The sequence below is a fragment of the Stigmatopora nigra genome, chromosome 5 (genome assembly GCF_051989575.1).
Source record: "Stigmatopora nigra isolate UIUO_SnigA chromosome 5, RoL_Snig_1.1, whole genome shotgun sequence".
NCBI classification, from domain to species: Eukaryota; Metazoa; Chordata; class Actinopteri; order Syngnathiformes; family Syngnathidae; genus Stigmatopora; species Stigmatopora nigra.
The window spans coordinates 4,747,529-4,770,348 of record NC_135512.1 but is presented as its reverse complement, the minus strand read 5'-3'; the positions used below and the strand labels follow the sequence as shown (position 1 = coordinate 4,770,348).

Genomic DNA, 22,820 nt, shown 5'->3' with positions numbered 1-22,820 from the left:
TAAAATGATACAAAAACCACATTAGGATCATAAATAAAGCCAAAATTTTGGAGTTGTGGGAATTTGAAGGTTATAGATAGGTTTCCCGTTAATGCATGCATATAGTTAGTGTATGCAATTTAGAATAGGCAATTAATATCTAGTAGTTATATGATGCCCGTTTTCATTGTTATTAGCTTCATCCATGCTAATATCGCCAAAATTTGCAACCTTTTTTCAGGTGGTAAAGGAGACTAAGGAGTGACATTAAAAGGAAACCAAAAGGGAATAAAGGATAAGTGGTAGCTTGTTTCTCACTCACAGCACTGAGTGGAAGGTGCTTGTAGAGGTCTTTCTTGCTCTTCTTGATAGGCATACTGAGGATTGAAAAAATCATAATACAGTTGTCAGAAGGTTAGCAAAGATATGGGTGTTCATTTTGCGTTGATTTATACTTTTCGTCAAAATATTATATGGTTTTAGCCAATCAAATACCAGTATACATGCTCTTTCTTGTGACTTATTATTATAACTAATAATTATCTATTGGTCTGTATGTGCATGTGTATAAATGAGGTTACAAAATTGTCAAAACTGTGTTCCATTTAAATTTTTTAGATCAAACCTTATTTTTTCAATTATCAGAGGTCAAAGAAATTTACAATTGGCATACTAAAATCCTCTTTCACAATAAGGCCATTTATACAAGGTAATGTCTTTCCTTCTATGTCACCAAATAGTGCAAATTCCAACATAAGTGCAGGTATAATAAATGGACACAAGGACATCAAAAAAGCTCTTACATCTTGCTCTCTCATGGCATTCAGTTGCTCAAGCTTCTTGGCCCAGTATCTTGCCTCTTCTTCTGGAATGTCTGTAGAATATGTAAAACTTTTTATGAGACACTTGATTTAACCTTAGCAATACCTGAATATTCTAATAATTCGTAATACAGAGTCAATGGGTAAAGTGTCAACAAAAAGGCAAACCTAATGGCAGTTCGAAGCGTGTGTCCAGCAGTAAACTGTGAAAGGTTGGATCTTTGGTGCCGCAGATTTCATTTTCAGCCATGATTACATTGGAGTCTAATGTTAACCACTGACCCGGCCCATCCTGGAAATTTAAGAGAAGCATCGTATAATTGCCACTTGGAAAACAATTTAACCAGAATCTAGTATTGAAAAAAATTACTAGATGAGTAAATGTACAACATACCTCATTGGATTGCCGGATGCTACTTAGTGGGATCCATAAAGTGCCCACCATGGTGTCCCAGATGAGGCCCTTATTCCATACCTCCACTGTCAAACCAAGGTCCAGTCGGTTTATCTCGCTATGGTTTAAGGACAGGAGAAATTAGAAGGTTTAAAATGAAAAAATATAAACAGATCACAAAGATACTTTGTATCTGGGAGTTTAAAATGTACCCATTGTTATCTAAGTGTATTAATGCTGGAAAATATTCATACACACGCAGTACATGTACAGAACACAGTATATAAACAGATATTGCTAATAATTATCACAATTTAAACTAGTTGTCAGCATCCAAATTGGACAGTTCTTTCCTGATGGTTGATGATGAGTCACAACGGAAGAAATGCCAAAAGGAACAGCCGCCCAGTGAGAGGAAACGCCTCACACCCACTTGTCTCATTCTTTCAGTCATTACTCAAAGCACTGAAAGCACTGAAAGCACTGAGGAGCAGTTGAACACAAAAGAAATGAAGAGAGTCGCCGGGAGACTGGTGTTTTCTGAAAAGTAGTGCTGGGGAACTTCTTGCTATAAACTAAAAAAAATAGATATACTGTAGGTTTTTACATTTTAATACCAATGTTTTTTTAGCAGCCATTCCAATTAGCATTTAAAGGGGACTCACTTATCTAATTGGCTGCCTTTGACAGAACTAGACGTTTTATTTCGACTGGAAGAGCCAGCAGAGATCATTTAGATTACATGTCTAGCATCATGATTTTCATGAATGAGTCAGTCTTCCCAGTTTAAATGAATTGGACATCTTGGGTTGTCAATGGTAGAGAATGAGTTTAATATAATGACTATATGCTTAAGAGTTTTACTGTGGGGCTATAGTCATATTTTGGCAAATGGATAACACCATAATATATATTTTTAATTAATTAATTCATTTAGTTTGACTAAAATAATATACATTGACACATAAGTTATAAATGCCCCTGTGCAGACTCAAGGGACGTAATCTATAGCACCAACACATAATCTTGATAACAGTTGTCTATAGCTACTAACTGGTGTAAAATATGTTTATATTTTAGACTTCATTCCTATCACCAAAAATAAAACCAAAGACACCACTGGAGCTGAATAGCTGAAATACAAACACTAGGTATTCCCTATATAAAACCAGTGTCAACAAACGATATATTTGCTGTATGCCACCCCCCCAAAAAACATGGATGATTTGCTCCAAGCTATGAAAATGTGTGTTATTGTGTGGCAGGTGGGAAGAAGAAGAGAGGATGAAGTGCAATAGCGATAAAGCTGTTCAAAAGAAAGTGCTGGTGACTCACAACATAAAATCCTGCTCCCAGCATGGCTGACTGCCACGCACTGCAATGGTGGTGCTCTTGACATTTTGCACCTTCAGGGTCACATAAGTGTTGAACTTTTCTGGTGGATACATAAAAATCTTACAGATGTATGTCCCAAATATTGTAAAATGATAAGAAAGTCGGTAAGTAAAAAAAAAACTTACCTTGGGGTCCATCAAGCTTGGCTTTTTTCACTGTAAAGAGATGAGATTAAAAGATAAATGAGCACATTTAAAAGAACAACAACAAATAATGCTTTCTCACCTATGAAGATTGAAATATAATGTGAGTATTATCTAAAAAAATGTCAAACTCATCTTTGGCCTAGTTTTTAGTTTAATTTGGAGGGCAATTTTAATGTGAAGACCGATTAAAAAGAATAAAAAATAAATTACTGGGAGTAATGTAGCATTTAAACGCAAATTTTCGGGTTGCAAGTACAAAATGTATTTCCATAGACTCATGAAAATAAATATTTACATGACCATTCATTTTCACTATACTATACCATTTGTGCAATAAAGTGGATTGGATAAAAACAAACAAACTTCATATCACTTAAAAGCAGCAATAGTCTGGAATTATAAACATCATTATATAGAAAACACTATATTAAAATTAGGCGATTTGACATGTATAATGCAGACATTTTGGCTCTAAAATGAGACTCCCCTATAAGTATAAACTTTCATTTGGATTTAGTTTTCAGTGTCTAATATTAATCAGCATTGTGACTAAGTACTACTATTCTGCTGCTTTACAAAGCAAAGATAAATACATTTATTATAGTGTGTCGCATTGAAGGGGAGGTCTACACCGGTGAACACCTCCGCATGCAACGATTGCTGCTAAAAGAATGGGAAGCTGCACGATTGTTCAAATAATGGAGGACACGACTAGCTCATCCTACACACACACATACAAAAAAAAAAAGAAATCTAATGGCAGTAGGCAGATGTTTCAAAATCACAGTGACGTCAAGAAACTATTCAATTTGTGCCCTAGCAGATATAAGACATTTCCTGACATTTTATTTCTGCTTTTTGCCTTATTTCACGTACTTGATGCTGTGCTGAGATTCAAGATAATGCCTTTTACCTGGTTTACATAGAAAAATGCATAAAAATAAATGATCAAACTGCCCTAATCAATCACCTCAATCATATACCATAGCATTAAAATGAGGGTCAGATTTCAGCCACTGGCAACAGGCCTCGGCATATCAAGACGAAGAAACTCATTGTGATTCATTCTCCCAGGCAGTGACAACAACATAGCAGCATCATAATCAGTACGGACAGACAAACTAGCTTCTTAAAATAGTAATGTCACCCCAGAAGGCTCGTAACATAATAATGCCTATCAGTTATCCAACTGATGAACAAGTCAAGAGGTACAGCCAAGCTAATGCACAAAAAGAAACATGCGACTGTGTCATAACTACCGTATTGTCACGACTATAAGGCGCACTTAAAAGTCTTAAATTTTCTCCAAAATGGACAGTGCACCTTATATATGGAAAAAACAAAAAAACAAAGACGAAAAAACACCACTGTCGGATATTAAAAAAACACAAACGCCTGAACTGAAACAATACTGTTAAATATGCAGATGCCATCTTAATTTACAACATCTTCCATCATATAGCTCCTCCCCTACTGCAAGATTTTATACAAAAAAATCCATAACATCAACAATGGCTGGCTCTAGAGGTGACTGTGTAATGAGTGCTTCATACCTGGAAGTCAATAGCAATTACGGAATATGACATTTTGGGTGAATTCCTGCTAAATTCTCTTGAGAACAAGCTCATTTGCCACCCAGGGCGCTCATACGCCCTAAAGGGGGGATGGAAGGATATTTCCCTGGAAGCTCCTTGCTTGTGTCCCTTCCATTATAAGAGCTAGTTAATAGGAGAAGCACTTTGGGTTGCACCCTTTGCCAAATACTCCTCCTCAAATTCTGCTTCCTCCCGCCCCCGGCAGTCAGAATTTCCTTCAACCTCCTCTTCTTCCACTTCAGCCTTTCCGACAAGCTCCTGCTGCCATGTGGCGAGAGTGCACGTGTGCACCCGTCCTCTGCCTTTCTCTCATGCTCCATTAATCTCTGTGTGTGAGCTGGCACAGCGAGCTGCATCCCCAACTCTAAAAATAACCACTTTAGCGTGACAGGGTTGGGGGGTGCCGGAAAGAAGGATGGGGATAGCTGGGGGATTTGGGGAAGTACATTCATAGCTTGGAAGACTAATGCAGTACCAGTAGGAAAGCAGAAAATGGATGAGATTTCAATATTTTTCAGAGAAAATGCTCTGATTCTGTTGAGAGATCTTTTTTTTTTTTTTTGCTTTAAGAAGAAATCTGGGGAGGGTAATGCATTCATATTTATGGTAGCCATAGAAATGGCATTTCCGCAGACGGTTCACTTAAGATGTTGCATCCTGAGGTGGGAAATAGATGCTTAGATGTATATGGATAGTCGTATTTTTTCTACTTTGTAGCTATTAACAGCTTCTCTCACCTAGACTTGTGATTAGTGCAGATAAAAACACTTCTGTGAAAGTGTCTGCTTAACAAAGAACGGAAATGGGATTGAATTAGAGGAATTTAAGCTTTTCCTGTATAGTCAAAATTCAAAGTGTATAGGGGACAAATCCAAGATGAAATTGATTTAAATACTGACAAAACACAAAGTACCTAAACTGTAAACTACCTTTGCAAAAAAGTGAATTTGAACTGCTTCCATGATTACAAAAACGTCATTCGTTACCATAAAGGTTGTAATTTGTCATTAATGTTTTCAAAAAATAAGTAAAACTAAAAATTGTGCTAGTAAAAATATTTAAAATTATACCTGGACATATTTAAAAAATACACACATCTTAAACCAATACTGAATTAGAAAATTCTAAATTAGGTGTTGACAATCATGAAATTCAATTGGATGTAATTTGTTTGATGTATGCACAATTAACTGCATACATACATATATATTTTTAAAAATATACTCTAATAAGGAAATTATTTTGGGGATTTTTTTCCTTTTCTCATCTAATGAATCGGAAGTATTGATAGCGGTAGCTGATATCGAGCCATCTGGATCCACGCCCTGTCTTCCCCATCCATATCTGTTAGTGTATTTGTTTCCTGAGTGGCTGAAAAGATTCATTCAATTTTTTTCTGCCATAATTGACTAGGAAAGACGAATCAACCCTACTTTCGTAGATTTTCTCTTGCTTCCTCTTAATTCTAAATACATGTCAACTTCATTGAAAAAACTATCAAGTCCACACTTACTGACCATGCAAAATCTGTCATCAAATAATTGCAAATTTTAATCTAAAATGTACTACAGTGCATGAGTACTTTTCACTATTACGAGTTTCCTTTCAGAATTGGACACCTACCTTAAAAGGTTGAAAAACACAGAATGTTAAATCACAGTACTTAAGTGGCTGAATTTAATTTTAAGTGTCTTTCATCTGGTTTTAGTGTGATTGACACCTAGTCCATAAATCAATGTATATAGCTGCCATTTGCTGTTTAATTTCAACGACACTCATCACTGCCTTCTTGTTGGAATTGACTTTCAATATACATGACATATTCACACAATAGCAAAAAAAAAGATGTCTTACCGCCAACACACAGCAAGGACATCTCTCGATGGGTCTTTTTGGATTATTGCCTCCTCACTTCTGTCCCCGTGGCCGTCAAACGCCGCCCTCGAAGCGGCAGGGAAGCTGTGACACGTCCACCTAGCAGTAACGGCAGCACCCCCACCACCAACATCACCATCACAACCACTACCACCACTACTACACGACGGCTGTCGCGCTAAGAATGTCTTCACTTGGCTTGATGATGAGCGTCGAGGTCCTCCCAGGCGATGTTTGGGAGAAAAAAACACTAAAATTGCCTTCTCTTTTTCCCTTCTCAGCTCTCAGCCATCTTTGCTGGGATTTCAGCACCAGCCTTGAGAGGACAGCTCATTTCCCTCTATGCGATGACGTAGAACAGCGTGGAAGGCACATAAGATTCCATGCCCCGCCCCTCATACATCTTTTTTTTACTACACTAAATATGCCAGTTACCTTGATTATTACAGATGACGATATACCAAGAATGGGAAATGCTTAAAATGGCTACCGATTGAAATTTACAGCCAAACTAAACATAAAACTTAGAATTACACAACAGAAATTTAGATACTAAATTAGCAGTGTGAGAACTACAAAATGTCAATCTGCACAAATCTACAATTTGCTGTGGTTCAATTTTTTTTTTTACAAGCCCACGGCGCTGAACTTCCCCAAGTACATAGAATACCAAAATCAGGCCAACAGTGCCTCCCCATGGAAACCATGATGATTACAATTGGGTCAAAAACAAGTGACCGCCCAAAACACAAGTCTATTTTCTGATTGTATATCTGGTCAATTTGACAAGAACTATCTGATGGTGTAAAGGTTCACTCGCCTTACTGGTAGCGGTATGATTTGTGAGTGCGAATGGTCATTTGTCCCTCTGCGTGCCCTGCGGCTGACTGGCGACCAGTCAAGGGTATAGTCAGCCTTTGCCCAATGTCAGCTGGGATAGATTCACAACCATTACAAAGACACATGGTATAGCAGATGAATGAATAAAAAAGAGCTAATTCTATATTCTATGTATGGTTTCTCTGTTCATAATCAAGATGGAAACCCAAGAACAAAATAGAAGAGATTATGATCAAATTTGGCTGCCTGGGTGGAGTTCAGCTCTTTCTCAGTGCTACTTTAGTTCATTGTGTTTGTAACAGTATTGCTGTTTTTTAGCCTAAATTGTGGACAAATTAAGATGGTTTTAGTACTACAGTACACGACAACAAGAAACACCTTCACAACAAACCATGTATAGGATTAAACAACGACCTCAGCAAGTATAATGCAGGAAATTTAGTGGGACCTTGTTGGAAATGCACCCAATGGAACACATCAACTGTATAAATATAAGCAAAACGACAAGAAGACTCGTTGCTTATGATATATTGAAAATATTTTCAGCAAGGTTTCACACAGCATTTTGGAAACAATACAAACACAATTCATAAGAAATAATAGCAAAAAATGGTACGCCAACATTTGATGATCACCTTAAAAGCATAATAATCCTTATCTCTCTCTCTCTCTCTTTTTAATTCTCCTAAATAACACTGCGTACACACATGATCCCAGCCACCTTATGCCATATGGCATTACTTGTAAACTTTTCATTAAAATAAGCAAAGTTGTATGCATTACGAAATAGTTTTTGCATACCTATCACAAATGTGAGCAGGGTAGAAGCGTTGCACTTTGAAAGAGACATGTTCCTGGCACTGCCTGTTCCATTCCCCAACGACGAACCACTGGCTCAAGTGGCGCCATTTGCACATGACAATGTCTTGCCTGTTGCAGGTATGACTTGGGAGGTTGGGAGTGGTTGTGCGGCTTTCCTACAACTTCTCACTTGAAAATATAAAGATATGTTTTTTTGGAGCAGATGTATATGTGACATTCAACGAAGTAGAGAATGTAGTGATGGTGTCTGACTTCAGTGTGGCGCTGTCATAAATTTTACTAAAGCTCATGTGTTTTTTTTTTGTCTATGTGTGCATGCGTGGTGAAGAGAGATGGGCAATGTCTACCTTTCTAGGTGAGAGAGGACATCACAAAGCTGAGTGAGCAAAGCTCTGTGCTTGTGAGGGTTCCCTTCGAGTGCACCGTTGAGTCGACTGAGATATGAATCCAGGTTTCCGAGGGATGCCGTCTCTCCTGTGCCTGTTTTGAGATTCAGAGAAGGGAATTTTATGTGAATCTAGGCAGAAAGAATCTCATTTAATGAAGTAAAAAGAGAATTTCATTTCTTTGATATGTAATGGGCAAATTGTCATTTCATTGATGTCAGACATTTTTATGTGCTACTATGTAGCTGCTCCAATCCGAATACTGCATGAACATTTCGTAAGTAGAGGTGTACTTTATATGTAAATTCTGTAATTCATTCCACTTTTATTGTATGCTTATGCAAAATATTAAAAAAACAAAAACAGATAATGAAAGGCATTTACTTTTTGGGGGATTTTGTAACTTAGATCTTTTTCGTATATCGAGTCACTCATTTGCATATTAAAAAAAACATTTGTAAGTAGAAGTATGACTGTATGTAAGATTGTCCTGCTTTCACATCTAGATACAGAAACTATAAAGGTTGTGTGTGTCTATTTTTTGGTACTTTTGACACGTTTTAAGTGTGTATTAGCATTTATGTGCTTATGTGATGTGACTGATATTACTTTTCTCACACAAAGGCTGTGCTTGCAAGTTCCGGCATGTTTATTATTAAACCATTCTATATATTATGGTGAACAGGAGTCTTCAGTTACTAACCTGGTAGGGGCACAGCAGACAGGCTGTTGACTAGTGTGTGCTTAATGGCCAGCAAATGCTGGTGAAGAACCTGCGTGCGCTTTTCGTCTTGGCTAAGCTCGGCCTCTAGGCGTTCTTTGGCGTTATACATGTCTTTGATATGCCTTTGCAGCACTGCGTTCTGCTCTTCAAACTCCACGTTGGCCTTGCGAAGTCGACGTAACTCCGCCTCTCGAGCTGCGGTCCAGTGGTAAGAATGGAAAGTCAATTGAGGAAAAATGTGAGGTACTACATAAAAAAGTTCAGTATTCCTTTTACTCATAATATTACCTTTGTTTTGATCAAGGAACTCCTCTGTGAAGATAGGGATGTCAAACCTGCTTGGGAGTTCAGAAGTCTTAAAGTGGAGGGGGATTGGGGGTTTCCAGAAAAAGGAATGGATTAATCACATGACTATTTTAGGGGATTTCAAGATTTCTCAGTATAAAACCATTAGTGTGCTGGACATAGAATAATTAATATGACTCAAGGGCTGCGGGAAGAAAGTGCCACCACGCACCTTTGGTATTCCTGAACTGGCGCTGATAATAACAGACGGATTGTCCTCTGAAAGAAAATCTGCATGAGTACAAGAACACTTTGCACTACAAATACAGTGCTTAGTAAAGCATACGTGAGGTGGGACAACAAGATCAAAGCTACCTTTTTTAATCCTCTTGTCTTGCAGCTTTGTACTAGTGATCTGATACGCTTCCGTCTGATGATATTCTTTCAGCTCCTGGGCATACTGCATCTTTTCCCGCTCGGCCTCGTCCAGGAAACGCTGAAAATACACACTAAAGGTGACTTACAAAGAAAAAAAGACAAGGCCAAGATCTGCATTTTTTTTAAAGGGATTTGGATTAACTTGTTTATCATTTGGTGCTAATCGCGTCCATTCTGCTCCGAGACGCTTTGTGATTTCCGGGAATGGCAGGTCCGGATATCGGGCCCGCATCATTTCTCGTCGCTCATTCAAGAAGCGGACATAGCCAGTAACGGGCGCCTTGGGTCCATTTGGTAGTACTTTCTTCCTTTTCTTCCCTTTGGGCCATCCTCGTTTCTTGGGCTAAGCAACACAAGGATTATTAACAGTTGTTACGCCACTATCGGAAGATGGTCTAAATAATACAACATATCCGAAAGTCCATATTTCATGCTACATACTACTACTGAATACAGTATACTTTTTCATCGTACAATTTGGACTCATTGTTAAAATATCTATATCAATTTTCATCTATTTTGGATGAACAGCTTCCTAAATGATGGATATTGAGGGTTTAACTAATTATTTATGTGAATGCCAATCAAATTAAATCAAGTTTCTTAAAATTACCTTAAAATGGATAGGTAGCTAGATACATGGTCCTTACCACTAAATTTAATCTCACATTATTTGTTGTTTTCACAGAATAGACAAACAATTTAATTATTTATTACCCAACAAGGATTCCCAATCTCCCTTTTTATTTCTTTATTTCGCCAATGGAAATTATTAGTTTTAAATTTGTGTATGTAAGGTAATTGTCACCTTAATTCTCCCTCGATCGAATATTCTGAAACGATTTCCAGATTTATTTACTAAACTCCATCGAAAACTAGGTAATCTTGGTGTATATCAATGTTTTATGGTGGCCGTTGTTGGAGACTAGAATCATTCATTTGAAATACTTTTATTTTCATGTGGATCAAAGTGAAAGCAGAATCAAAACGATCAGAAAATGAATGTTGCAGATTTCGTTGTATTTTTAACACAAAGCACCCACCTCCTCTTGAGCCTGTTCTGTGGACTGTGAGGCTCTAGGCTGCTGCGGAGCATCATTCTGCTCGTTTTTGACACCACCCATGATTTCCGTCGCTCCTGTTGGTGTGCAAACGAAGCAAAATATACAAGGTTTAGGTCGTGTTGCAGGGAAAAACAGATGAAACGTGAACCAAAAGAAAACAAGCCAACGTCCCACGCATGGATGTCGCGTCTACTTGCTAACCCGTTCGCTAGCATCCAGTAGGGCTAATTGTTAGACAATAATAAAAGGTTGGGGGAAATAACAACATATGGGGCGGGGGATCAACTATAAAAATATATTTATTGATTTGCATTATGTTAAAACAACTTACATGAAATCCACCGTTGCCTTGATTCTTTATCAATTTATTTTTTATCCCGTTTGCATAATTATTACCTCGCTGGGGAAAAAAAACTCCTTAGTAAAACAGGAAGAGCAGACGAGATGGCACCGGATTGGACAATAAAGATACCTCGTGATTGGTCTACCATTTCTATTCTGATTGGCCAGAACGTTCACTCTTGATTGGTTAGTTTGTTTACTGGTACTTGTGTACTTTACTCGTTGGCGAAATTAATAATCATTAGTGTTGGGAACACCAATTTCTTGAGACTGATTATAATCGTATAAAATTGAGAGAATCCCAGGTTTAAAATTTAAATGATTTGAAGTCCACCCCTACCTCATGTTATTTTTAAAAGTAGACTACAAATAACAATTGTGGTACACAAATTCAGCTCTTGGACGGTTCAAATTGAGCATTTACCATAGTTAATACAGCCTAGAATGTTTAATTTTCCACGATTGACCTTGTGAAGATAAGCACAACGGAAATTGCAATTGATCGAAATGGCATCATTTTCAAAATAGCTTCTCTATGACTTGCAGCATTTTGAACTCATGACCCGGAGGTCAATTTCCAATACGTAGGTTCGGGCCCTAGATTAAAACATGAATTATCCATCTAGAAAGCAATGACAACATGCAGCAGAAAGGGCACTTACATCGTGGTTTTCACCAGTTATTTTTCATTTTCCTTGGTAAGCCATCTGTTCCAGTCACCTGTGCTGTAAGAATCGGCGATTCTGCAGTGTGCATGCATGCTGTGTATTGACAGAATTTGAAAACAAGTCATTTGAGAGTTCAAAAAGAAACCCAACTGCTAAGTTTTATTTAATTTTATTTGTTTACAATTTTTCTTTAGTTTCTCATTTATGTGGTCAATCCATTTGGCAAACCTTCGTGCTCACTGTGTTCTGTACAGTCCGGTCCCACAGTTTAGATTATGAGTGGGGAGGAATGAGGCAATAAGCAAATAATGGTCCAAGCTTTTATAATTTGTCCAGGTAGTTGTCCAATGCTGGGACTCCTTCTTTGAGACCCTTGCGTTTGCGGGTATCGGTGACCACAACGCCAGGCTTGGATGAGGGTTCCAATGGGTCTCCAGGGAGGATCTGCCAATGGTCAAAGACACACTGGGGGAAGGCCTGGCCACCGGTGTTGGAACGAAGGTCAGCGGTGAAACCTGCAATCAGCCATGTTTGCATGAATAAGGAGTGCAGTGTTAAACGAGCATTAGCAAACTTTGTGTCAACACTTACCAAAAGACTCCATGACGGGCAGGTAGGCCTTGATGACACGCATGGGTGTACCGTGGACACTAGCCTCCTCAAACACATGACCACGCCTCTTGGTCAGCACACCATAAATCCCACCCATCGCAGCCTCGGGGCACTACACGGGGGGCAGCCGGTTATTCCAAAATACAAAACAGACTGATCATGTCTCAAGGCAGGCTGCTTTTACATACCTGGATCTCCACCAAGTAGACAGGCTCCATGAGTCTGGGCTCAGCTGTGAGCTGACAGGCATACAGAACTCTTCGAGTGGTGGGCATAATCTGGCCGCCACCACGATGGATGGCATCTGTGTGCAGGGTGACGTCGTGGATATCAAAGCGAACAGCACGCATGTTCTCTTCGCAGAGGACTCCCTAAAGGCAATCAAGACGGCTGGTTTGAACCACTTACACAAGTTTTGGCAAACCGCGATTTAATAAACAAAAACTCATACCTCTTTGACAGCCCACTGGAAGCCAGCTACAACGCTGTCCTTGATCTCATTGAGGTACTGCACACCCTTTGTCACATCCACGAGCAGGTTTGGACCAGTTCCGTCAGGTCCAAAGCACCAGATCTTCTTGGAATCGGTGGCTTCCCACTCATACTTGTCGGCCAGGTAGCGAGCACGAGTTTTCATCTCCTGTCGGGGAGTGACCTCGCCCTTTTCAATGTCTTCGGGCAAGCCGTCTTCGAGGGGGCGGGCCTTCATGAACAGACGGTTGTGCTTGTTCGGGGACTTGGACAAACACACGACTGAAGATCCAGCACTGACTGTCTCTCTGTAGGAGACGACAGGCTCAGATTTCTAGAAAGAAAGACACCTGGTTAGATATGAACACAGTCTCAGTTTGAACATTAAATATGTATCATAGTGTATGGCCATTTTGTGGCTTTATTGCCAATTTCTATTTTGCAAACCCCCATGTTACCTTGAGTGGGATACAAGCATGGTCCTCCTCAAGATCCTTAAGGCAGATCTCAAGATGCAGCTCTCCAGCTCCAGCAACAATGTGCTCTCCAGACTCCTCAATGATGCACTGCACCATGGGATCAGACTTTGACAGACGCTTCAAACCCTCCACCAGCTTGGGCAGATCGGCTGGGTTTTTAGCTTCCACGGCCACTCTGACCACAGGACTGACGCTAAACTTCATCACTTTCATGTTGTGTGCTTGGTCAAAGGTGGTGATGGTTCCAGTCTTAACCAAGTACTGATCTACACCAACCAGACCCACAATGTTGCCACAGGGCACATCTTCAATGGGCTCAGTATAGCGACCCATCATGAGAATGGTCCTGTGAGGGAATACAACAAATTAATCTTTGAACAATGTTACGATAATGTCAATGGTGGTGTCAAAACTGACCTCTGGATAGGTTTCAAGTAAAGATCTTCTTTCTTTCCAGGTGTATAATTGGGTCCCATGATGCGCACTTTAAGGCCCGTAGAAACAGTTCCAGAGAAGACACGACCAAAAGCGTAGAACCGTCCCTTGTCACTGGTGGGTACCATCTTGGAAATGTACATCATCAGAGGACCTTTAGAGTCACAGGTCTTGATACCTGAATGGAGATCAAAATTGGACAATCAGTGTAAGAAGGGAATAACATTCATAGTTGTTAATTTAGAAAGTTAGATTTTTTTCATACCCACGGCGGCTTCATCATCGCCAGGTCCTTCGTAGAGCAGTTCACATCGGTACTTCTGAGCGGTGACAGGGGAGGGCAAGTGGATGGTGATCATCTGAAGGAGGGCTTCACCAGCTGGCAGCCAGCGACGCATCACAGCCTTCAGCAGGGGCTTGCCTTCTTTGTCCTTGTCTTCAGTATCCAACTTGATCTCCAGCTTCTCAATAAGCTTGGCAGTTTCTTCCTTCCTGAAGTTCATGATGGCATCAAATACCTAGAAAAGAGTTTTGGACGCCCGTTACATCAAAAGACCGCAATCATAAAAATCTCGAGCAAAGAGTGTTTCGTCTCCTGCTCAGACAGAATATCAACATCACAAATATAAATCAGGTCAAAGTGAAGAATGTTTAAGTCATCACTTACAGGTATTAGCCCCGACATATATTTCGACATTGTTGCACAACAATAATTACCTTGTAGATGGGATCAAGGATAAGATGGACAAAGCTGCGGGGGATCTTTGGGCCTCCAGTCTTGAGAAACTTGCCAGTTGCTGGGTCAAAGAACCTAGAATAAAAATAAATAAGTTAAAAAGATTACTTCAAATCAGCCTGTTATTTGGTGGTTTGGACTAAATTTCAAGACTTATGCTAAAGGTAGGGCTAACAAGCATACGATGCACCAAAGAGCAATTAGGTTAATTATTTACCTGTCGCCCCACAGTTTCTTCATCATATCTTCAACCTTCTTGCTGTGCTCAGCAGGAGTCATCTTCGTATTGCCTTTGGCAGCAAACTTGGCTGCATACATCTCAGCAAACTGCTTGAGAGTGAAAGCCCATCCGTGGAGGCCAGAGCCAAAGCCAACGGTACCAATAACTGGATCAATCTGAAAATAAAGAACCATCCAAAATGTTAAACATTTCACACACATCTTGCTCAAGTTTGAAATTCTGACATAACAGTTTAACTCGCAAAAAAAGATTCCCACACACCTGGATATTGCCCATGGGCCCTTCTTCTTCACCATAAGTGGAAATGATGACGTTGACATTCTCAATGATGCACTGGAAAGTTTTGTACAGCCCCTCGGCATCGAGCTGCAGCTCCAAAAGGGCACGGTCCATCTTGTTCATCATCAGGACAGGCTTGATGCGCTCACAGATAGCCTGACGAAGCACCGTCTCAGTTTGGACGCACACGCCTGGCACGAAAAAATGGTTTGTTCCTTTATAGACTGTTCAAAACTCCAACATGCACGTCATCGGCAACAGGAATGCAGTTTCATAATTGCTATAATGATTTAAGGTGCAGTTGTTTCCACTTTAGAAGAATAAAACGGGCACGCCATATTCCTACCAGAAACGCAGTCAACGACCACCAGGGCTCCGTCAGTCACACGAAGAGCCGCAGTCACTTCAGAGGAGAAGTCAACGTGTCCAGGAGAGTCAATCAGGTTGATCAAGAACCCAGTGCCATCCTTGGACTGCTTGATGAAGGACATGTCATTCTCGGACAGCTCGTAGAACATGGAGATGGCGCTATAAAAAAATGGAAACATGCACATTTAACACACAGAAAACAAATGTGACAGTTTTTTGAACACAAAAAAAAAGTCAAATCAGCATAACTAATAACTGTTCTTACTATGCACACAATAATACCATTCTCCACTGCCATTGTTTACATTGTTTGTGTCTGGCTTAAAGCAGAAAATTAACGCTTACGTGGACTTGATGGTAATGCAACGTTCCTGCTCATCCTTTCGCGTGTCGGTGAATCGGGTCTCCCCAGCACGGGATGAAGCGATGATGCCAGCCTTCGACACGAGAGAGTCAGTCAAGGTGGACTTTCCGTGATCGACGTGCGCAATCACGGACATGTTTCGGATGTTGTCCTTCTTGTCCATGATGGTACGGATCTGGTCGATTGTAAAGTTCACCTGCGGTGACAAGAACAGGTTAGGGTGTTCATTTGTGTAAATAAATGACATTGAGTAGATCAGTAAATATATTGATGCAGTCTCTAAGATTTTCCATTTCCATTTTAAACATCAGATCCGTTGGTCCTTTTTGTCCTTTAGCTATGAATTAAAAATGAGCCTGTCATAGCTCTGCTAGTTTAAAAGGGTTAAACATATAGCAACATTATGTCCATCAATAAAGGTTCCAGTTAATGCTTGCTGGCACAAAAATCCCTCATGCCACGGCTGCATATTATCTCAGCCTCACACAAACAATTGCATGAATCGGCATTAACTCTTCACTTTGTACAGTCCCTACACCATTCTGACAAAGGACACTATAGGATCTAGATTCAAAATTAGCAAAACGACTACTGGGAGCCCTTAAAAAGGGATCAGTCCATTTACCAGTGTATGTGGCATTCTCCATTTTTAAACACTGTCGGGTAAGCGAAGCACCTAATCGGCAGGGGAGGGAAAATGGTCTGACGCATCATTTTCTATTCAGGGCGTTGTGTGAATCCGCCATTACATGTCCTGAAATGTGAATACTCGCGATTGTGTTACGATCTCAGATGTTTTGGTTTTTCCCACGTAAAATCATGGGAAATGGTGCAAAACCTCTGTCGGTCTAAATCAATCGTTGGTGAATAGGCCACGTGTGCAGGAATTGACGCAATGCTACGCGTTGGCGTTAGCATTAGCTTGGTTGCTAAAAAGACGTAGACGAATTGTGAATGACAATGGGCCGGCACATTCTCGCACCCAAGCAGCTACCATTGCGTCAGTAGTGTTATTGCCCAAAGGCGATCGGAGTGAGATCCATCGTACTTAAACGTGTGTTATTACTAACAGCTGTTTTTGGAGGGCCTCTCACGGCGCATAATGCATTCACATACATTTCCAAATGAGCCGGCACATTTAGTAACACGTCGCACGGGTCACAGGCCCAACCAAGAATGCAACACAACGAGGAAAAGCAAGTAATTAAACATATCTCCACGGTGGGATACAATAACAACACAATCGGGAGATTTCTCAGGACGACGTGGCAATGAAAAAAAATGGAATTTTGGCAAGATGGTTGCCATTTTACACCGGTGAACGACCGACCGCCAGTATCAATAGTGCGCACAAATGATCAACAATCCTGACTGTGATATTAAACGAAACAAGTCTTAGACATCATATTTATTCCTCCATGGCGAAATTGAAACAAAACTATCTTACCATTTTGGCGGATGGTTTTGGATTCACTCGGTGGAGGAAATGCCGATTATATTACACTGCCCACCACACGAGGGCCGAGGCAGGGAAAAGGAAGTCGACGTCCGACTAACAGAATATATATTCCGAACTTTTCCTTGCCTACGTCATCAAGTTCTCGCGAGACGCACTGACGCCCTTCTCGTGTAGCGTTTGGTGATGTATCATATTGTCCACTAGATAGAGCTCCAGCTGCAAATGTAACTAGTCCAAAGAAGGTCTATGACGTCATCATATTTTGTTCCGGATAAGTTATTATATTATTTGCCTAGTGTTATCTTAAGTGTAGAGAAATAATTATTCAGTGTTTAGATTCAAAATAAAAATAGTCGATAAAAATTTTAAATATAAATGGTAAATAGAAAAAGTCACTCCACTACTTCTTATACTAGCCATCACCACATTTGCGATAAGAAATATCAATAAATAGTGCTATTCCTGAACCCAATTTCTCCAATAAACAATCCAATTTATATACAGTCATTCATTATACATTGTCAATAGCACTTTGTGTTAGTTTTTTCCTTGTGTATTATACAAAAGGTTATCAGTATTATGATTTCCCCATCTCCTTCATGCTCAAAAGCTGCACTTTCAATTTCATTGTATTTGTATAATGACATTAAAAACTATTTTAATTCTGTCCTCACCCCACTCAAAAAAAAATGCAAAATGGTTTCCACAAAACACAGTACAATTGGTGTAAATATGTGCTACCTCCATGGAATTGTGAAGGACAACTACAGGGTATATACGTAGAAGAATTGGACATACACCTACTCAGAGACTGGGAGAAAAGCTAGAATTGAAGTGTATTCATTCTGCAGAAACGTCAGTCAATGACTCAAGGCCTCAAGAGGAAGCCGTTAAACGAAGGAAACATATCCCTAATGATAGAGAAGATTCTTACCGTGCCATGTTAACAAGTAATGTGGTTGGAAAAATATCAATACTTGTATGTGTAGAATTCTTTTCTTTTTGTTGTTTCAGAAAGTTATTCCATTTCTACACTCAATCTGTCCGGACATAACATTCATTCATTCATTTTCAACACCCCGTATCCTTGTAAGGTCGCTAGACAGATAGGGCATACATAAAAAAAACAGACACAATAACCCACACTGAATGAATATTGTTAAGGTAGCTGAATTTAAAATACAATCTTATACTTTATTGTTCATTTTCTGAAGACAGTAAGAGAAAAAATCAAGTCAATAATTCAATTTTAATTTTAAGTGAAACAATTTCCCCTGACTTCATCAAAAAGTGTTGCCTTAAAAAAACAACATGTAAAGTACTCTTAGAAATATTTCCTATGAATGATCATTTCATGTATTTGGATGAAAACAGTAATAAACTTTTAATAATGTTCAAACTTGTAAATTCAGAATTATTTGCGGGTCACCCCAAGTCGTTTAAATATGAGTAGGTGCTTAGAGATTTGGAGGAAAAAGAAAAAAAAACACAAAGCTGTTACGCTATTTGCGACACCACATGAGAGTGATCCCCCCCACCGACACCAGCAGCTTATTATAGAGATTTAAGTAGTGTGGGGGAATGGTTTAAAAAAAAAAAAAAAAAAGTCTCTCGTGCTGTTTTGACATGTGGGAATGAAAGGCTTATAGAGGTGGCTAAGAGCCCAATAGTTACTAATAATGACCCATTTTGGGATGTCAGTTGACTGAGTACTTGGTTAATAATACCAAAATAAATCTGTCATGTTATTTAATTAGCAAAACATACTTCATATGTAACTATCTGAAAATAATCACAGATACCAAACCATTTAATGAAAAAAAATCTTTTGAGAACAGGTCATATGATGAAATATTAATAAAATATATTTAAAATCTCAACATTTGGGACGCTACTTTGAGTCAAAACTCAATGTAGTTTGTTACTGCTTGTTCTTTGTGATGTATACTGATATTTTGATTTTATATTTACATACTTTCTTGCTTGTAACCTAAAAATGATGACATGACTGAGCTTCTTCAGCCAAAAATATTCCCAAGATTAATATAAATTTTCTTCTGATTCATGCGTGTGTGTGAATCCTTCAGCCAATGATCAATTGAAGCAGCATAACCCAAATTATACATCCTACCTTTGACGTTCTCAGCCATGCTTCTTTCAAAACAGAACTTGTCAGTACTGAAAAAAAGGGGTTTGGATGTCATGCTACTGTTTTTAAACTGACAACCCACCTTCTACACCCATCATATTTTACCAACCCAGTTTTTTAAAAGGTCATATACTTCTATTTACCAAGCTTCCACATTCACATTCTCATCTATACAGATTCTTCCAAGTGGTGCTCATTCTCCAAGTTTTTCCAATGAATTTATGCTCTATTTAATACAGGTACTCATAAATATGACCTTCTCTCGGCCTCCTAGGTTTGTAGGGCTATTGAAAAAATGAGCAATGAATTACCATGCAATTTGTGTGTAAATATGTGGTTCTGCGATCAATAAATACATGATTTGAGTTCCAAGTGGACAATTTGTTTCCACAGCTTTTTCGACGAATAGCACGCGGAAATGGCTCTTTTAATATCGTCACCTTCCAAGACTCACCATCAAAAAAAAAAAAATAATAACAAGCAACACTTATAAGCAGCTGAGACAGCAGCAACAGGTGCAATTGCACTAATCCAGGGGTGTCAAACTCCCTTTGGTCTGCGGGCCGAATACGGCTTAATTTGAGATCAAGCGGACCGGACCAGTAAACTCATTGCAAAATTACATAGAACTAACAATAAGCTCACTTTTTTCCTTTGTATTAGTCACTAATACTAATAATTAGTGCAAAGAATGAGTAAATTATCAAAATGTTTATTAACAGAATTTTCCTTTTAAATTATGAACAATATATTATGAACAAGAGAATAACATAAGAACATAAATAAATGTCAATTCATGTTGTCTGCACGTACTAAAACACTGCGCCCTTAACGGATAATACAAGAACTACACATTTTAAAGAAAATTCATATTTTTTTTATACAATGTAGCTTTCTTCCCCGGGCCGTACCAAACCACCAGATGGGCCGGATCCGGCCCGTGGGCCGTATGTTTGACACCACTGCACTAGTCAATATCCCAGAACACCATTGTTAATATACATATGCATCATGTTAATATTTACAATATGGTTTAAATAAATGAAAATGAAAATTATGCTACTTACCATTTAGATAAGACCCTTAATGCAATATCAGTTTCCTTTTAAAAAGTGCATTTTGAGTAGAAGCACTATTCTGCAGAGAGTAAGAAGCTGTTATGTCAATACTGACTGCTACCAGGTCCTGGCAAAGTGAATTTCTCTTTACTTAACGTTGTCCACAGTCCATTTATTTGCTCTTTTCACACTGATAAAAGTTCATTCTTGTATTTTATAACAACAGTTGTTATTGCCTACTTCAGAAAAAGACAACCTACTGGTAACTGTTTACTCCACCGTTAGATATTTGCTTCACTCTGCTGTGAACATCTTCTGTGACACACAATGTAACAATCAATAACTGTGAAAAGAAATAGCTCAAAATATGAAGGGACCAGATTTCAAAGGCCTAATTGGACTCCCCAAAACACAAAAGCAATATTGGAGTGATGTCAACATCATCCAGATGTTCTTTACTAAGATTGCATTACTAATGAGTCTATCAGAAATGAAATTATTCTGTGAGAAAAGGCATAAAAATGCTCTCATTAATGTAGTGATTAGTCTTTCTGTAATATTCCTACTGTGGATTTATGTGTTGGAGACAGTAAGTGTCTGCCAATGACAGAGATATTTCACTGTCAATCATTTCTGACGAACTCTGAAGGGATCTTATTTGTACGGTGTTGCATCACATTTTTCTCTTTTGTTGCGCTACAATGAGCCATGTTTAAAACTGCCATCAGACTAGAAAAATTCTCAGGGTCGTTTAAGGACATTGACTGGCAAAAAAAAACTCTAAAGCCAATTTTACATGATTAATGTTCAGTCGTTTTGCAAAATAAGTTTCATTTTCAAATGCCGATTTTCCTATTCTCTAAAATAGTAATTAATTACACAAACAGATGTCAAAGAAACTCAAAATAATGGTTAAAAAAAATTACTAAGGAAGAATCAAAGTAACTTGTGCATATTTTTGTAAATATGCAATAGCTTTATTTTATCAAAGAACTGAGGTAGCCATGGTTGTTTATTATGGTTTGATGATTTTATGATTTAGATTCAAGATAAAAATACAGATAGAAAAGTTGGTTTAATCTCAGTGATCATTAATTTTACAAGTGACCACTTAATGTATTTGGTAGGCTTTATTTTGTAGAAAAAAGACAAAATAAAAACATGTTAGCTGGCTTTTTTTCCCCGACCAAATCACCTTGCTCCTTTTTCCCTGCCCTGTTTATTTTTTGTCAGTTTTTTTTATATTTCTTCTTGTCTATCACTCTCCTCTAAACTGTGTTCTGTTTGAATGCCATTTTAATTTCCAGTACCTATTAAACTGCACTGTCGCTACCCATAGATAAACTCTAGCACCCCCGCAAGCCCTGTTAGGATAAGCAGTATGTAAGATGAATAACTAATGACTGGCAAAAACTTCAGTGAATACAACAATAAATACTTATTAATGTTAAAATATATTCCTTTGGTAGAACTGCCAGTGATTTGTTTTTGTATTTAATAATTGAGCAGCTCCAATGCTCCCTTTTTTTGCTTAGGCAAAATAAAGCTTTCTAACCTAGATTTTTGATGGTCAAGTTAACAAGCCTTCAGCGCTGCAGCAATTTGTGTGTAAATCAGCACACTTTTCTCTTCTGCGTGGTCTGACTATGTGTTTGAATTGTGTGCAAGATTGCTGTTCAAGGCTTTAAACGTGTGTGTTTTTGGCCACTAGTGAGTTTACACGCACTGGTAATTCAGTGCTATTTTCAGGAGCAGTTTACTGCTTGATGTGCTGCTTCACTGCATTGAATGGATGCTATCTTGTGGGTGAATGAAAATTTGGGCATCTTGTTTGTATCTATGACTATGTTTGCAACCCTTCTGAACCCAATTTTCATTGGATTGTATACATTATTTAATACTTAAAACCATACATTTTTCACAACCTGTGGTGTTGTTAATGCCTTATTTTTCAACTCAATTTAAACAATTCAGCTTCTGCCTAAAAATCAACTTGTTTCTTTAAATTGATCTTCAATCGACATTCAGTCTTCCTGACCGTGATCTTCTTTTTACGTTTTCTTGGCTGTTGGGTCCCTGTCCTTTTCACAACAATGTTAATGAAGTGTGCACTTTAAAGGTGCCACTTGTTTTTCTGTCAGTCACATTGACAGCTCAGTTAACTGCAAGCTAATGGATTCGTGGGGGTGGGGTGGTCGATGGGTGGACCGTTTTTGCCAGTGCACACAACGATATTTTTGAAAATGCATGACTATTTTCATCATGCTCTGAATTTATTCTTGGAGAGATACTTTTATGTGCTATTTTGTTTTGTTATTATCTTTACATGGTCCATTTCTTTTCTGGTAAAAAGGTTCATAACTTTCAATTTAACACATAGTATTTTCCTTCTTG

At 38.7% G+C, this 22,820-nt stretch overlaps 3 protein-coding genes and 1 non-coding gene across 6 annotated transcripts in view; all 4 read right to left on the bottom strand.

Moving 5' to 3' along the window:
* Positions 1–6,529, bottom strand: part of unc13a (unc-13 homolog A (C. elegans)) — a 32,030-nt gene extending 25,501 nt beyond the window's left edge. For both annotated transcript variants that reach the window (XM_077717177.1, XM_077717179.1), the window contains exons 1-7: positions 6,185–6,529; positions 2,715–2,744; positions 2,530–2,629; positions 1,195–1,312; positions 969–1,092; positions 783–853; positions 302–356 (exon numbers count right to left, since the gene is read on the bottom strand). In XM_077717177.1, the coding sequence (XP_077573303.1) occupies positions 302–356; positions 783–853; positions 969–1,092; positions 1,195–1,312; positions 2,530–2,629; positions 2,715–2,744; positions 6,185–6,206 (520 nt within the window). In that variant the 5' untranslated portion in view covers positions 6,207–6,529. The remainder of the gene's footprint in view (positions 1–301; positions 357–782; positions 854–968; positions 1,093–1,194; positions 1,313–2,529; positions 2,630–2,714; positions 2,745–6,184) is intronic.
* A 1,029-nt stretch (positions 6,530–7,558) lies between these two features.
* On the bottom strand, positions 7,559–11,232 carry hmg20b (high mobility group 20B). 2 transcript variants are annotated; one of them, XM_077716375.1, is made up of 9 exons: positions 11,096–11,232; positions 10,744–10,838; positions 9,843–10,043; positions 9,638–9,758; positions 9,495–9,553; positions 9,266–9,332; positions 8,957–9,172; positions 8,215–8,347; positions 7,559–8,035 (listed from the first exon to the last, which is right to left on the bottom strand). In XM_077716375.1, exons 2-9 carry the CDS (start codon positions 10,822–10,824, stop codon positions 8,023–8,025), a joined length of 891 nt encoding a protein of 296 aa, XP_077572501.1. In that variant the 5' UTR covers positions 10,825–10,838; positions 11,096–11,232; the 3' UTR covers positions 7,559–8,022. The 2 variants fall into 2 exon arrangements, with proteins under 2 accessions (XP_077572501.1, XP_077572502.1); XM_077716376.1 differs by having other exon boundaries at positions 9,495–9,541.
* Positions 11,233–11,927: 695 nt separating this feature from the next.
* Positions 11,928–17,374, bottom strand: LOC144196325 (elongation factor 2b-like). The gene is made up of 13 exons (XM_077716374.1): positions 17,208–17,374; positions 15,742–15,956; positions 15,374–15,555; positions 15,010–15,218; positions 14,725–14,903; positions 14,489–14,582; positions 14,037–14,289; positions 13,754–13,949; positions 13,316–13,682; positions 12,838–13,191; positions 12,575–12,757; positions 12,366–12,498; positions 11,928–12,289 (listed from the first exon to the last, which is right to left on the bottom strand). Exons 1-13 carry the CDS (start codon positions 17,208–17,210, stop codon positions 12,096–12,098), a joined length of 2,562 nt encoding a protein of 853 aa, XP_077572500.1. The 5' UTR covers positions 17,211–17,374; the 3' UTR covers positions 11,928–12,095.
* On the bottom strand, positions 14,369–14,438 carry LOC144197320 (small nucleolar RNA SNORD37). Its single transcript, XR_013326540.1, has one exon. It is a non-coding gene; the product is annotated as a small nucleolar RNA SNORD37 (small nucleolar RNA).
* Positions 17,375–22,820: the final 5,446 nt, after the last annotated feature.

Bases quoted from the DNA above. Each gene is read 5' to 3' on its own strand.
- hmg20b (XM_077716375.1), bottom strand. From the start codon at position 10,824: ATGGGTGGTGTCAAAAACGAGCAGAATGATGCTCCGCAGCAGCCTAGA. The intron at 9,333-9,494 runs GTGCGTGGTGGC...CTCCACTTTAAG, and splicing joins CCAGTTCAGGAATACCAAAG to ACTTCTGAACTCCCAAGCAG. The intron at 9,173-9,265 runs GTAATATTATGA...ACTGGACCGCAG, and splicing joins GTTCCTTGATCAAAACAAAG to CTCGAGAGGCGGAGTTACGT.
- LOC144196325 (XM_077716374.1), bottom strand. The intron at 14,904-15,009 runs GTGTGTGGGAAT...CTTTATTTTCAG, and splicing joins GGCCCATGGGCAATATCCAG to ATTGATCCAGTTATTGGTAC. The intron at 13,192-13,315 runs GTAACATGGGGG...CTTTCTTTCTAG, and splicing joins ATGCTTGTATCCCACTCAAG to AAATCTGAGCCTGTCGTCTC.